This window comes from Pocillopora verrucosa, chromosome 5, assembly GCF_036669915.1.
Source record: "Pocillopora verrucosa isolate sample1 chromosome 5, ASM3666991v2, whole genome shotgun sequence".
Taxonomy (NCBI): Eukaryota; Metazoa; Cnidaria; class Anthozoa; order Scleractinia; family Pocilloporidae; genus Pocillopora; species Pocillopora verrucosa.
The window spans coordinates 6,803,575-6,816,492 of record NC_089316.1 but is presented as its reverse complement, the minus strand read 5'-3'; the positions used below and the strand labels follow the sequence as shown (position 1 = coordinate 6,816,492).

The following is a 12,918-nucleotide window of genomic DNA, read 5'->3' as shown; positions in this document are numbered from 1 at the left end:
AGTCAAATTTTCACGCGCTTCCGACAGCTTGCTTGTTTTTATTTAAGCTTTCGTTATCTTCCTTACATCTCTTTTTGCTCTGACTTTTGTTTTTAAGACGCTCAGTTAAAATGTGCTCTATCTATAGAGAAATGAAGTTATATCATTATTTACAGATTCGCTTGATTAAACCTACGGTGAAAGGGTTTCTGGTATATATGCGTATTATGGTGTGTAATGAAAAAATCATGCACGTTACTGCCGTCTGGTATTTGACTTTTCTGTATTTTGTTTGTAAGTCTTAATTTCTTCCTTTTTCCCCATGGAATGTGAGTGATTTTTTTTTTCGTGTGTGCTTCCGTTGGGTTGTGAATGACCTGGGAGCAGGTGCTTATTAGCGCGGGATACAGCACGAGCAGGAAAACCTGAGCCGTCAAGCAAGGCCACGCTTCGAAAGGTCTTTGAGGGATTTGGCACTTGCCGGCAACCTTAGAGACCACTCGCTGATCTCTTGCATCGCTTGCTCGCTCACATGCCAGCCCACTCGAAACTGGCAAGTTTCGCTGCTCCTGTCCCAACACAAGTGAGATGCTGTTCGCAGGCTATGGATGTGGGTCGCGAAACGAGAGCGTGACAAAGGCGGATGACAGGATGAGAGACTGGAAAGCGGATCGAAGTACACGGATGTCACATATGAATTCTCTATTATCGCTTCGCATTCGCTTTTTTTTACAATGATCAATCCAGAAGACCACTTAGCATTACCCTCTCATGCCTTCTGCACTCTCTTCAATCTCTTCAATCTGATTTCTTAGCGTGATTACATGATGAAGAAAATGTTACGTTACCAGACAACACAACCCACAAGATAACCTGCCTCTCAACGTAGCGAGTGGCCGATAATTTGCGCTGTTGAGCGATGACCGTAGTGGAGTCTCACCTGTAAACATTAACTTTTTTTTCCAAACAGATTAAAATGAATCCATAACTTCGAGCGGAATGCTTTGTTTAATTTACATCGTGCAAGGACACAATATTTCACTGTCATGTTTAAGTCAGAGGTGTGGTGTCGTGATGTTTGGGAAATGTTTTGTGTCAGGGAAACTACGCATAGATTACAACAGACCTTTAAATCGAAAAGAGAGAAATACTCAGACAAAAGCTCATACAATCACAAAGGATTACAAATCACAAACTTGGCAAAATATTGTGATAATTTACTAGTGAGAAGTAAATCTTTTCACTTAACTCTTAAAGCGAAGTATCGTGTTTGGCTCCGTCAGATAATAAAAGGAAGATATTGAAAGCTTTATATGACAACAAGTTCCACAAGAAACTGCCGCATTAGGCTGGTGGTCTTTCTCTACCAGTAAAAATATTAAACGAATGAAGAATCACTAGAATTTCGGGGAATACTTCTCTAACAGATTCCGATAACGGACTTAGGCAATTGCTGTGAAGGTTGACGCGGGTTCATTAAAAGGTCACTTCCTTCTATACAGATTATTGTGTCGAGAAAGTCATAAAGGAACATGATAAACGCATCCTACGTGTTTCAGCTCGAGTTGACTTTCCCTAGCTTACCCAAAAGCCGTAGCATCCATTTTGGGACCTACTGTTTACCACATATATTTGTATCGATTTGTTGTTGCTGTTGTTTCGTGGATATAGATTCAAAATAAACAAGCCAAGAGTTAACGGTTCTAAATTCTTTGCGGTTATACCTCAGTAGTTATGGCTGTGGTGATATTGGATGGAAAAAAAAAGACGATATCAATGAGGAAGTGTTTTTTGCTCGTGACTCGGATGATTACCCAATGTTTTATATGTTTCTCACACAATTTCAGAGACTATATCAATTGTAGGGTCAAGCTTTCAACTGAACTTGAGAACGACACCTCTCGATTATTATACTGCTAAACTTCAGCAAAAGGAGAGGACTGAAGTTGCTGTTTGCCTTAGCGAAAGGAACCGTCCTGTCACAAATATGCTCAACTCGAAAATGAAACAACCCACACATTATTATTTTCATCCTCTACATACTCTAACAACCTAAAATCGACGACAATTTTATTAACAGCTAACGGATAACTTCAACATCTACTCGTTCAAGACGCAATTGTTACGGAAGCATGGTTTGATCGTGACACTGCAATCTAGAAGCAGCAAGGGGGACAGTGGTTAAGAACTGATTCCGCATACCGAGAAAAACTGTTGAGGCACGTTTCGGCAGTTATTTAACGCAGAAAACTCCTTCGAAATTTCATTTCATATCCAAACTTTTACGAGCATGGAGAAAGAAAAGAAAAATAGGGGCAAAATTTTCTTGACTATTGTTGTGACCGTTAACATTTTATTTAGTGTCGCCTCTATCGGGTTCCTTATTTACAAAGTACGATGGTTAGAGGAACAGGTGTTTCAGCTTCAAAAAGACTCATTAGAGACAGGCCAGACAAGAGAACGACAAAATGAAGCCTGGGATGACTTAGCACATCGAAGCAAAAGAGCTGCTGAGTCTCTAGGAGAATCAAAAAGCTGCACTAGTTGCCACAACGCTTGTGTTAAATTATTTGGACTAGGAGCCTCAGCAAAGGTAAGTGCTATAAAACTATCTGGGCTGAAACGTGACCATCATTCTCGAATGCGACGTTTGCCAAAGTCAATATAATAGCTCGGCCTTGACAGCAATCGAAATTATTAAATCTCTGAAGTGCATTTTATTTTGCTTTTGGCTACATAAATCAAAAGACCCCCGCAGGCTATTTTTGGACCTATCATTGATCTTAAATCCATCGTCAGTTGAAGTTTAAGCTGTAAGATCAAGTAGCAAGCGAAGTAACTTTAAATGAAAATTTGACGCAGAAATCTAACAGAGCCTTAGTTGAAGGAAAAATCTTATCTTCATTTATTTTAAACAGTAGGATAGATCGAACGGTAAAGCTTTCATTTTTATGTAACTTCTGCGTCGTTTGTACCTTGTTTAGGTTACTACTAAAATAGGCAACAACACAGATCAGCAGGTCATCTGCATGAGAGGTGAGTATGAAATTTATCCCTAGTCAAAGCAATTGCAAATCCTTTTTACCATATCATCCTGCTTCCTGTTGCTTGTCAATCATTGCGAGGCGATGTTGAAAACCATAAGTAGAAATCTTGAGGTTTGCACGGGTCACGTATATTTCAGGAAGGAAATCACGTATAACGCTGGTTCACGGAATTCACTAATCACGCTTGCCTTTCCGAGTAGAATTCACGCGCCACAAATTAATTTTGGCCTTACTAATACACATGCAAAACTTTCAGCGTGCTCGCTGGCTGATAACAAGTCAATTAATCCCAAACAGTGCAAAAAGTTGAAATTGAGTTCAGAAAGTTGATGCGAAAGCATTGACAGGGTGAACAAGTGTGGAGGAAATAACAACTTTTTAATACAGAGTTTGAGGGAAAATGCTATAAACGCCCAAAATTCTCGAGGAGTTTTACGCAACAGTTCGTACTAAAGACGAAGAAGATGACGAGCGTGATCGCTTTCGTGAGAATACTAAAGAATAAAATGCTCAATTATTCTCTAGAGAGGTTTAAAAGTTTAAGACAAATTCTTGACAAAACAACCCGAGTACTCCTGTAACAAGGCAAAGACGAGCGGCTGAACTGGCAAGCCATGACACGAAATAAAAACAACTTAAAAGGAAAACAGAGTCATCTTTTTACATGTATTTTTATCAACTCGTCAGTTTTTGCTAATGTCTCCCAAATTGCACTCGAAATCACGTCATTACCTCAACGCATAATTTTACGTGACATTATCATAATTTTAAAAAAAGAGGAATTTTCAATCCTTTTGAGATTTAGTTTAGTTAGTTACTAGAACAACTGAAGACTTATTTCTTTTTACAAATTTTCAGTTTGATAGAGGTTTTCGTGTTGTGATAAAGCAAGGTTGAATTTCTAAGCTTTGCGTGACACGTTACTGAAATGGCGGCTGAGAATGCTGTCACGTAAGTTAAAAAAGTAACGTCTCCGCCGAGATTTCGCAATCTGGACAGCCCTTGTATGAGAATAAGTACTCATATAGATGTTTATGAGCCCTCAGAAAACAATTAAATGCCTTTTGTATGGGTAATAACATGAATTCGAGTGTAATTCGGTGTTAATAAGCATGAGTAAATTTGTAAAGACAAAAAAATTGCACTAGCCCGTATTAAGGCAAGTGTAATTTGAAGTCTTGGAATGATTTAGAAGTGCTCATTACACCAGATTGCAGCAGAAATCATGATATTACTTGTTAGTAATGTACATGAAAAAAAACATCCTAGAAAGTTAAGACAGAAGAAATTTCGACAGCGTGCGCGCGCAGGCTAAATACAATTTGCACTCGTGATACTATACGTGAGCATGCATTCGTTTTCAGCCAATTCGGAAGCACGTAATATTTTTGATGTACATGATAAATAGCAAAACTCGATACAATATGTTGTTTCTTTAGGTTCCAGCCGCCATATTTATTTCGTCCCCTCAGAGGGACACAAACATAATGTCTCCACACAAAGCTTTATTCTTCAAATATCTCCCGCAAGAAACATCGCACAGACCTGAATCTTTGCTAGACTGTTCGAATATTCATCTTCTTTTATGTCTTGGATTCTTAACTTTAATTTTTAAAATGCGACAGTGAAAACCGGCGATAGGTTCACAATTTTGTCTGCCCCTTAAGGTGGTTATTAGTTTAGTTTCGGATTGCCGTTTCCTTAAGTAACGCGAAAAGTCGAAAGAATGTGTTTCAGTTTCAATGATCATATTAACTCCATCAGTCTTCGTGAAGGTTCAGAAATTCTCTGTTTCTTGTAAAATGCGAAAGATCTCCCTATTTGGAAACAAGAAATAAGAAACAAGTTCGTTTTTCTGTATTTTATGGCAGGAGCTCAAGGACCGCAGGGTGAGGATGGGCCCCGGGGACGTCGGGGTCGCCCAGGGTACATTGGAAAGGCCGGGAAAAGAGGCCCTCCTGGAGAGCGAGGCCTTCCAGGCCCTAAAGGAAGACCTGGAAAAGCTCTCTCTGAAAATACGTCAAAGCTGATAGAGAGTATAGGTAGGAAAAAAGCATCTTTATATTCCTCAATCGATGGTGCTCTCACATGCTCATAGACTTTTACGGGATCTTTAGTATCTCAAGCTTGCTAATACAGCTGCCGCTCCTGCCCTAATATGCACTTCCATTCGAGACAGTGGAAATTTACAAACACAATCGGAGAGGCCAAAATAGGTGATAAACTGCTCGGAGGAAACAATCATTTTTAGATACAATCTCGGGCAGATAGCTACTGAAAGCCACACAGCTTCTAAAAGTTTTGCGGCAGTGGGGAATTAATTTGTAGACTTAACAATCGTTTCCCAGTGAAAATGTATTTTGAAGGTGATAGTTCCACGGAATTCTAATTTGCCGCACTAGTTAATTAGAAGGGTCCCATGAAAAAGAGCTTCAAATATGTTGAAAAGGGATGGAAGATATTCACGTTCTGTTTTTCTGACCAAGTTCTGTTGATCTTTTATTTATTTAGATGTACCCAAGATAACAAGGAAACCACCATCCAGCTTCACAGCGAACGAAGGAAGCAGAGTGTCCTTTTCCTGCGAATCTGTGGGTTTTCCCAAACCAGATATCACCTGGTATAAGGATAACGAAAGGATGAACAGTAGACATTTTAACAAGGAGAAAGGGGAGATCACTTTTTCTAGTGTTCAGTTCAGCGATCGAGGCTCCTATAGGTGCGAGGCAAGGAATTTCTTGGGCGTCGATTCTGTGACTATAGAGGTTGCTGTCGAAGGTATGCAAACTTCTTAGGCGGTAGATTTTGTCAATGCTAAAACTCAAATGGGTTTGATTTGCTTTTTTATTTAATTTTCCATCGGTTTATTTGGATACATGGAGGGTATTACATTTTTTTTCTTTTTTTTTTTTTTTTGACAAATAAAATGTTTCCTGAGATTTTTTCAGATAATTTCTTTCAGTTCGACCAAGATTTGTTCAGAGGCCCGAGATATACCACCCGGGCTACGAAACTTGGGAGACGACTCTATCATGTAACATCTTTGGTTCTCCTCCGCCAAGGATACAATGGACTCGCTCATTTCGGCCTTTACCTGTCGAGCGTCATGTGGTGATTGGAAAAGATTTGGTGATCAAAGACACTCGGCAGGAAGACAGAGGACCCTACATGTGTCGCGGAGAAAATCACCTTGGTCACGTGTATGCACTTATTGTGCTCGTCGTGAAACCTGTCAGTAAGTGATTAATGTGCTGATGTATTCGCAAGCTAAAAAATTAGTAAATATGCATTTGGCGTGACTAATAAGATTTAAGATAACAGATACCTAACTCCCTGTTTGAGGTTGGACAGTTACAGCAATCAAAGGCTCCTTAGAACTACCTCGTAGTTTTTCTCAATAAATATCATTCGGTTAAGTGGTGAGAACTTCAACCCTTTACCATCTCCTTCCACTATCTCGTCAATATCGGGCATCATCGTAAGCTTCTTCATGACTTCTGAATTATCCTATCTCTCCTTGGCGCACGAGTCTGTAACCGTTTAAGGTCAAACCTTGGTTATGAGGGAGGCTAATATAAGAAACTGGACAGCGATCTGGCAAAGCTGACTCCGAGCAAATTACGTAGAGCCTGGCAAGTAAACATAATCGCGCTTTAGTTCTATCGAAATAGGGATAGCGTTTTGCATCTTTCGAGTCATCTCAGCCACGTTCATATTTGATCATCATAGAAATAAATAATTGTTGGCTATAGTTCAGCAGTGTTATATCTATGATAATCTATGATAATTCATGCAGTTCAACTGACCGTTCGGATCGGTTGATTTTTGCATTCTTTACGAACAGCTCGTGCTCTCCTCTCGAACTTTTGACGCCATGCGCATTGTAGCTACAAGGTTGAGTTTATCAAATAAAGCCCTGGAAGGTAACGCCTATTACGAGCTCTTTTAACGAGCATCCCAAAGTAACGTTGTCTTTGGCATAAGATAAACCAACGGTTTTGTTCCTCTCCTTTTTTCTCTCAAAGCTCCCCCGGTGATCACCACTGCACCATCTTCCATTCTTAAGGTAAGAAACATCTTTGAGAAAGTAACTCTGCAATGTGCTGCCCGTGGTTCTCCTGTGCCCAGTCTAGAATGGAGCAAGGATGGAGTGGTTATTTCAACTAATAGAACTTCAAAGACTGACGAAGAAGTTAAAGGAGAACTCGTCATTCGGCGCTTTAGTCCTTCTGATCAAGGAGTTTACAAGTGTTTCCTGAAAAACTACGACAATGGAACTGCAGAAACTACTACTACACTGGGTAATATAAAACGGGTTAAGTTTAAAAGTTAATATAGTTTCAAATCAGTCTTTTTGAAGAACTGTTTTCTTGAAGTACATAAAAAAAGGGAAAGATGTCGGTAGAGCAACGAGGACATATATCTCAAATCATGATCAATACGATGCACACATTTAAAACAGCACAGGGAAATATGGTTCACAAGCATGTCGCCTCCATAACAGGCGTAATTTTGCGCCTTTCATTTTTTTTTTTTTTGGCGCTTTTCGGGTGTCTGGAGGTAAACGCGAGGCGAGCACGAAGTGCGAGTAACGCACATTTCACTTAGAACCTCACAATTAACACTTCAAACTTCACACTTCATATTTCACCTTCAAATTTCACACTTCAAACTTCACACTTCAAACTTCGCACCTCGGGCCTCACACTTCGCACTTCAAACTTCGCGATCGCCTTACGCTTGCCTCCGTTCGACGGAAGTAAGCAAGACTTTTAAGTCTGTTCTGCAGGCTACAATTATTCTGCGGCGTCTTGTCTAAGTAGGGTATCCCTATCAATTAACTAAAAATTCCAAAAATATGTCATGATAAAGAAAGTTATAATTATTCATTCTGATAAACCTTATTTCAATGTCTAAGGCAGTATGCCGTACCATATATGGCAGCAGTTCAATGGCAGTGTGTGCTTTTAAAATAATGGCTTAAGTGCCAGTCATCATCGCCAAACTGATGAATAAGATTTATTAACTGATCGATTGAATGATGGATTGATTGATTTTCAGAGCTCGTTGGATGTGGAGACCCTGGTGTCCCTGTTAACGGATACAAGGCTGGAGAGAATTATTGGGGAGGAGAGATGGTGACTTTTGCGTGTGACGCAGGATACCACTTGGAAGGACCTACAAACAGACTGTGCTTGGAAAATGGCAACTGGAGTAACGTGATGCCGACATGTTAGAGCAAGCTATTTTTGCCCCCAATCGTCCTCAGTCTAGCCGACACATTTAGAATTGATTTAGTTATCTCCCTATTTTACTGTTCATAACATGAATTATAAAAATAGTTCCTTATTTCTTCTTTTCATACTTGCTATAAAATACCATTTTGTGTCTTTAAAGCCCGAAAAATTGCCAACTTTCCCGTAAGACCTAGCCAATAAATGATGAATAGGCTACTAAAGGTTCCAAAACAAGGAATACGAGAGTAGCATATTCAATTCTGTTCAAAGTTGACAAGTTCTGCCCTTTTTTTGGAATACTTCACTTGCCGAAAATGATTGCGTTCGTCACACAAAACGACTAAAATGATATTGTTTTATCAGGAGGATGCTGTACATAGTTTATAGATATTCCCTACTCTTTTTCTAGGCCATCGTTTGTGCGAAGAACCTGCTCCTATTGAAAATGGTTACAGGATAGGAAATAAGTTCTTGAAAGGCAGAAATATCACTTACGAGTGTAACAAAGGATACCAGCTTCGAGGACCACAGGTCAGAATTTGTAAAGAGAATGGAGAATGGACCGAAGAAGAACCAACATGTGAAGGTGAAATTGTCCTCCCAGTTTTGAGTCACAAAAAAAAAATTTTTTCTTCTGTTTTTGTTTCAGTGCTCAGAAGGCTACAAGGAGAAGATAATAGACTGCAGTACTGAGAGACAAAATTTCTTTTGTTTTTTCTTTCAAGTATCGGCAAACCCCTCTATAAATCTAATCATTAATAGACTCCAAGTTATTCAAACTCGATGGCATTGTGATATCTGTCACTTTTAGGTCCAGTGTTCGAGCACTCAGAAATCCTTTTAAACAAAACTGAATACTGGGAGCTCCTTAAAGGCTGGCTAGGTCCTGTGTCTACACTGCCAGCCAAGTGGAAGCTTTGCTACAGAGCTACTGATCATGGGTGGAGTTCCAGTACATTCCACTCGCGGTGTAACAGCTTAGGACCAACGGTGACGTTTATTAGAGTGGGAGAGTACATATTTGGTGCATACACCGACAGGAACTGGCGTAAGTAAAGAAATAATTTACAATTTACAGTCACCTGAAGACTTGGTCTAAGAGGCTTAAAGTGGATTAGCCTAAAGAAGTGCCGTTAACCTTTTGTACCCTGAGAGAGACTGGCATCTAATTTCTCCTTACAAAAACATCCTTGAATCAAACATAAAGTTCACGAGAATAAAGAAAACGATCACCATCTCAAAAGTTGTTGATTGTTAAACAGTTTCTCCTCGTCAGTACTTTTGGAAATTTGTAGATAAAAGTATGCACAATATGCATGCTAATGTTTGGGTATAAAGGATCGTATGCGACTCATACTCCTCCTGGCTTTTTTCCTTATATTTAGATTCCGGTAGTTCTTACACAGACTCGACCTGGAGTTTCATATTCTCTCTTAAAAATAATTATGGACTGGAACCATTTAAGCTCCACGTGAAAAACTCTGTCAATGCCATGTACGGAAATAACGGTTATGGACCTACATTCGGTGGTGGACACGACATCTACATCGCGAACTCTGCAGGTTCCAACACGAATTCCTACACCAACTTGGGTCACGGTTACGTGACTCCGGCTGGGTACAAATACTCTGCGAGTGACACGAAAAGCCTGTTGGCAGGCACTTACAATTTCCAGCCCCATGAGGTGGAAGTGTTCTATCAGACTCACAAGAACTGATGTTGGTTACAAAACCCGGATGAAGTTAGCGATTTTCTCATAATAGATGTAAACTTTTTTCATCAAAGGAGGTGCATCACAATTCAAGCATCTTAAGAACCGCAGCCTAGATCTTTAAAGTTTGTTATTTTCAATTTGTTTCGATTTCGTCCCTACCTAACCATCCCTGTCTACTTTTGGTATATCTTTTCCTTAGCGAAACGCGTTAATCTCCCGTATTTTTAACCATCTTTCTGTTCTTTTAGTTTATCTCTCCCTCTCTATCTATCCAAGATAACCCAACAAACATCTGGAGCTTGTGGTGATTGAGAATGTTTTGAAAGCTAAATTCAAAGGTCAAACAACGGCTGCTGCAATTCCCAAATACATGAAAATAATGTTTCATTTCTGTTAGTGAAAGACAATGCAGACACTGTGGGCCGGCACAAGTACACACTGCTTCGGCTTAAAACTAGCTTATGCTAAAACAATCGAATCGCATTAAACAGCAGTTCAGTTGACCTAAAGTTAGACCAAAACAGTCTATACTTCCCGTGCTTTCTTTAAAGTGACGAAATGTTACCAAGAGCAATTTTTAAACACGCGCGAAAAGCGATCCGGGATTGCTTAGGTTTTTCCTTACTCTGATCTGCTCTGCAATTGGCCTATGAATTTTCGCCATCCTCTCGACCGATCCAAATAAAAGCTAAACCCAATCACAACTTGTTCGCTGGCGATTTCCCTGCGCTTCAGAGGATGGCTTGTTTCTACTTAAGTTCTCATGGGCGCCTCGAGATCGTTACCTTTCTTCTGATTGGACTTACTGATTACTTAAGTTTTGATTCTACGAACCTCGATCGAAATTCGCTCTAACTGAAAAAATTAATCCAATTTAGGTAAAAGCTAGCAGAACACCACATGAATTCAGTGTGTACCTTGACAACAAACTCGTTGTAAACGGCTGTCTTCTTGTTATTCCTGCGATAAATGGGTTTGTGGAATATATATGGTGTGCAATTAATAAATCATGACGTTTCTGCCGTCTGGTATTTGAATTTTCAGTATTCTGTTTGTAAGTTTATTATCTTCTTTTTTCCCCTTTGGAATAAAAGTGGGGTGCTTTTTTTTTTTTTTTTTTCGTGTGTGTTTTCGTGGGGTTGTGATTGGCCAGCGAGCAGGTGCTTATTAGCGCGCGATACAGCACGATGAGGAAAGCAAGAGCCATAAAGCGAGGCCATTCTCTGAGAGGTCTTTGAAGGATCTGGCACTTGCAAGACACCTTGGAGACCCCTCTTAAAATTTTTCGCATCGCTCACCAATCTAAGAAGCAGGCAGTTTTTCGTTTTAATTAAGTTTATCGCGAGAAACTGAAAGCAGTCTCATCGTGTTTATTAGTATTTAACAAATAATTTCTTACCTCTCTTCACGCTGTAATGATCAAGACAAGATTGATATGTATCGCTACTTTCTTTGAGGTAGATAACGGCTTTTGGGTGTAGTAACTAAATTTAATCATTGGCTGGTTACCTTGGCGTTGTCATAGCACTGAACAGGAACATTTGGGCGATTATGGGCGAAGATGATGATATCAATGATGTCAAGTAAAAATCATTTGTACCACTGATGCACTGATTAATTTGCCTCTCATTACTCACTTGTTCAAAACCGTGGAATTAAAAAAGTTCCCAATAATACACTCGGGCTGACCTTAGGCGACTAATTTACAAAAGACCCCTCACGAGAAGGTTTTCACTGGCGCTGCTAAACGAGAACCTTGCTAAGGATGGCAAAATAAGATGTTGCGTAACATCAGCCGAGTTGGAGCAAAGATCTTGATCACCCACCATGCATGCTCTTCACCATAGTCAAGTTTACCAAGATATCAACTTTACTATTTTTCGCTTTTAGGAGTTGCTGTAATGTTAACCGGTGCGAGAAATAAAGTTAAGTAGATGAAAACGAGATATTGTTAGACACCTCTACATAAAACTCAGTTCATGATAATCGATTAACCGATAAGACGGCATTTGATATCGCATGAGCAGTAAACTGAGCTTCTAGTGCGAGAGGAAATGACACCAACATTATCCCTCACAAATCAGCAGCTGATTCACCTACAATAAAGTTACCTCACGCCTCCAACTCCTCTTCCCTTGAGAATTAAATTACCAATTTAGAATTAGTACAAACCTCGCTTGACTCTCTTGATTTCTCTGACTCTTCTTGCAGCTAACTCAGTAAAGTGTAACTAATGGTGTTTCGAACAACCTGGCCGAGTAGTAAAAGGGTCAAGCTAAATTAAACATCATTGGAAAATGATCAGAATTAGTGACTCACTGATTCTAGTTGTCAAGCAAAAGTCCAGGATGGGAAAGAACTTCTCCTCACTTAAAAAGTAGATGAACATTTTTATTTAGACTGAAATAATGGTTTTCTACTGAGGCAATTCATTGACAACACTCTTTATTCGAATTTATTAACAGCTTAGCATACCAGCAATAACCATAGCTTTGCTTCTCACAAGCAAAGTGGGTAATCGCTTTTGCGACGCGTGCATCTTTAAAATGTGTCTAGTACGAATCCGAGTGAGTTAATCTTAAGTGATCTTTTACTACTGGGGTTTTATCAAATATGTTCCCTATCATAAAATAACTTGGAAAAGGTTTTCTGATCCAACTTTGATTTTGTTTGACAGAGCTACTTTAATGCACAAAACACCAGTTCTTGCGCCTGAGGAAGCAACATGAACGTTCCGCCTTTGCTGCGACTCACAAAACAGAGCATTGCGTTACTCTACTTTGGTAACACAAAACTTTTTCGATAAACAAAAAGTTGATTCATGCTCCTGGGTAAGTTGTAAGAAGGTTCCGCTTTGGCTTCGACTCACAAAAACAGGATGTTGTGTTACAATATGTTTGTCACCGGGAACAAATTAAAAATACGCGTTCATCGCGCATTC

General features: G+C 39.6%; 1 protein-coding gene across 1 annotated transcript; it reads left to right on the top strand.

Moving 5' to 3' along the window:
- Positions 1-2,269: 2,269 nt before the first annotated feature.
- On the top strand, positions 2,270-9,994 carry LOC131772045 (basement membrane-specific heparan sulfate proteoglycan core protein-like). Its single transcript, XM_066167817.1, has 10 exons — positions 2,270-2,572; positions 2,964-3,015; positions 4,898-5,068; positions 5,538-5,804; positions 5,989-6,261; positions 7,052-7,327; positions 8,088-8,258; positions 8,673-8,849; positions 9,075-9,311; positions 9,649-9,994. Exons 1-10 carry the CDS (start codon positions 2,270-2,272, stop codon positions 9,978-9,980), a joined length of 2,259 nt encoding a protein of 752 aa, XP_066023914.1. The 3' UTR covers positions 9,981-9,994.
- The last annotated feature ends 2,924 nt before the right edge of the window (positions 9,995-12,918 follow it).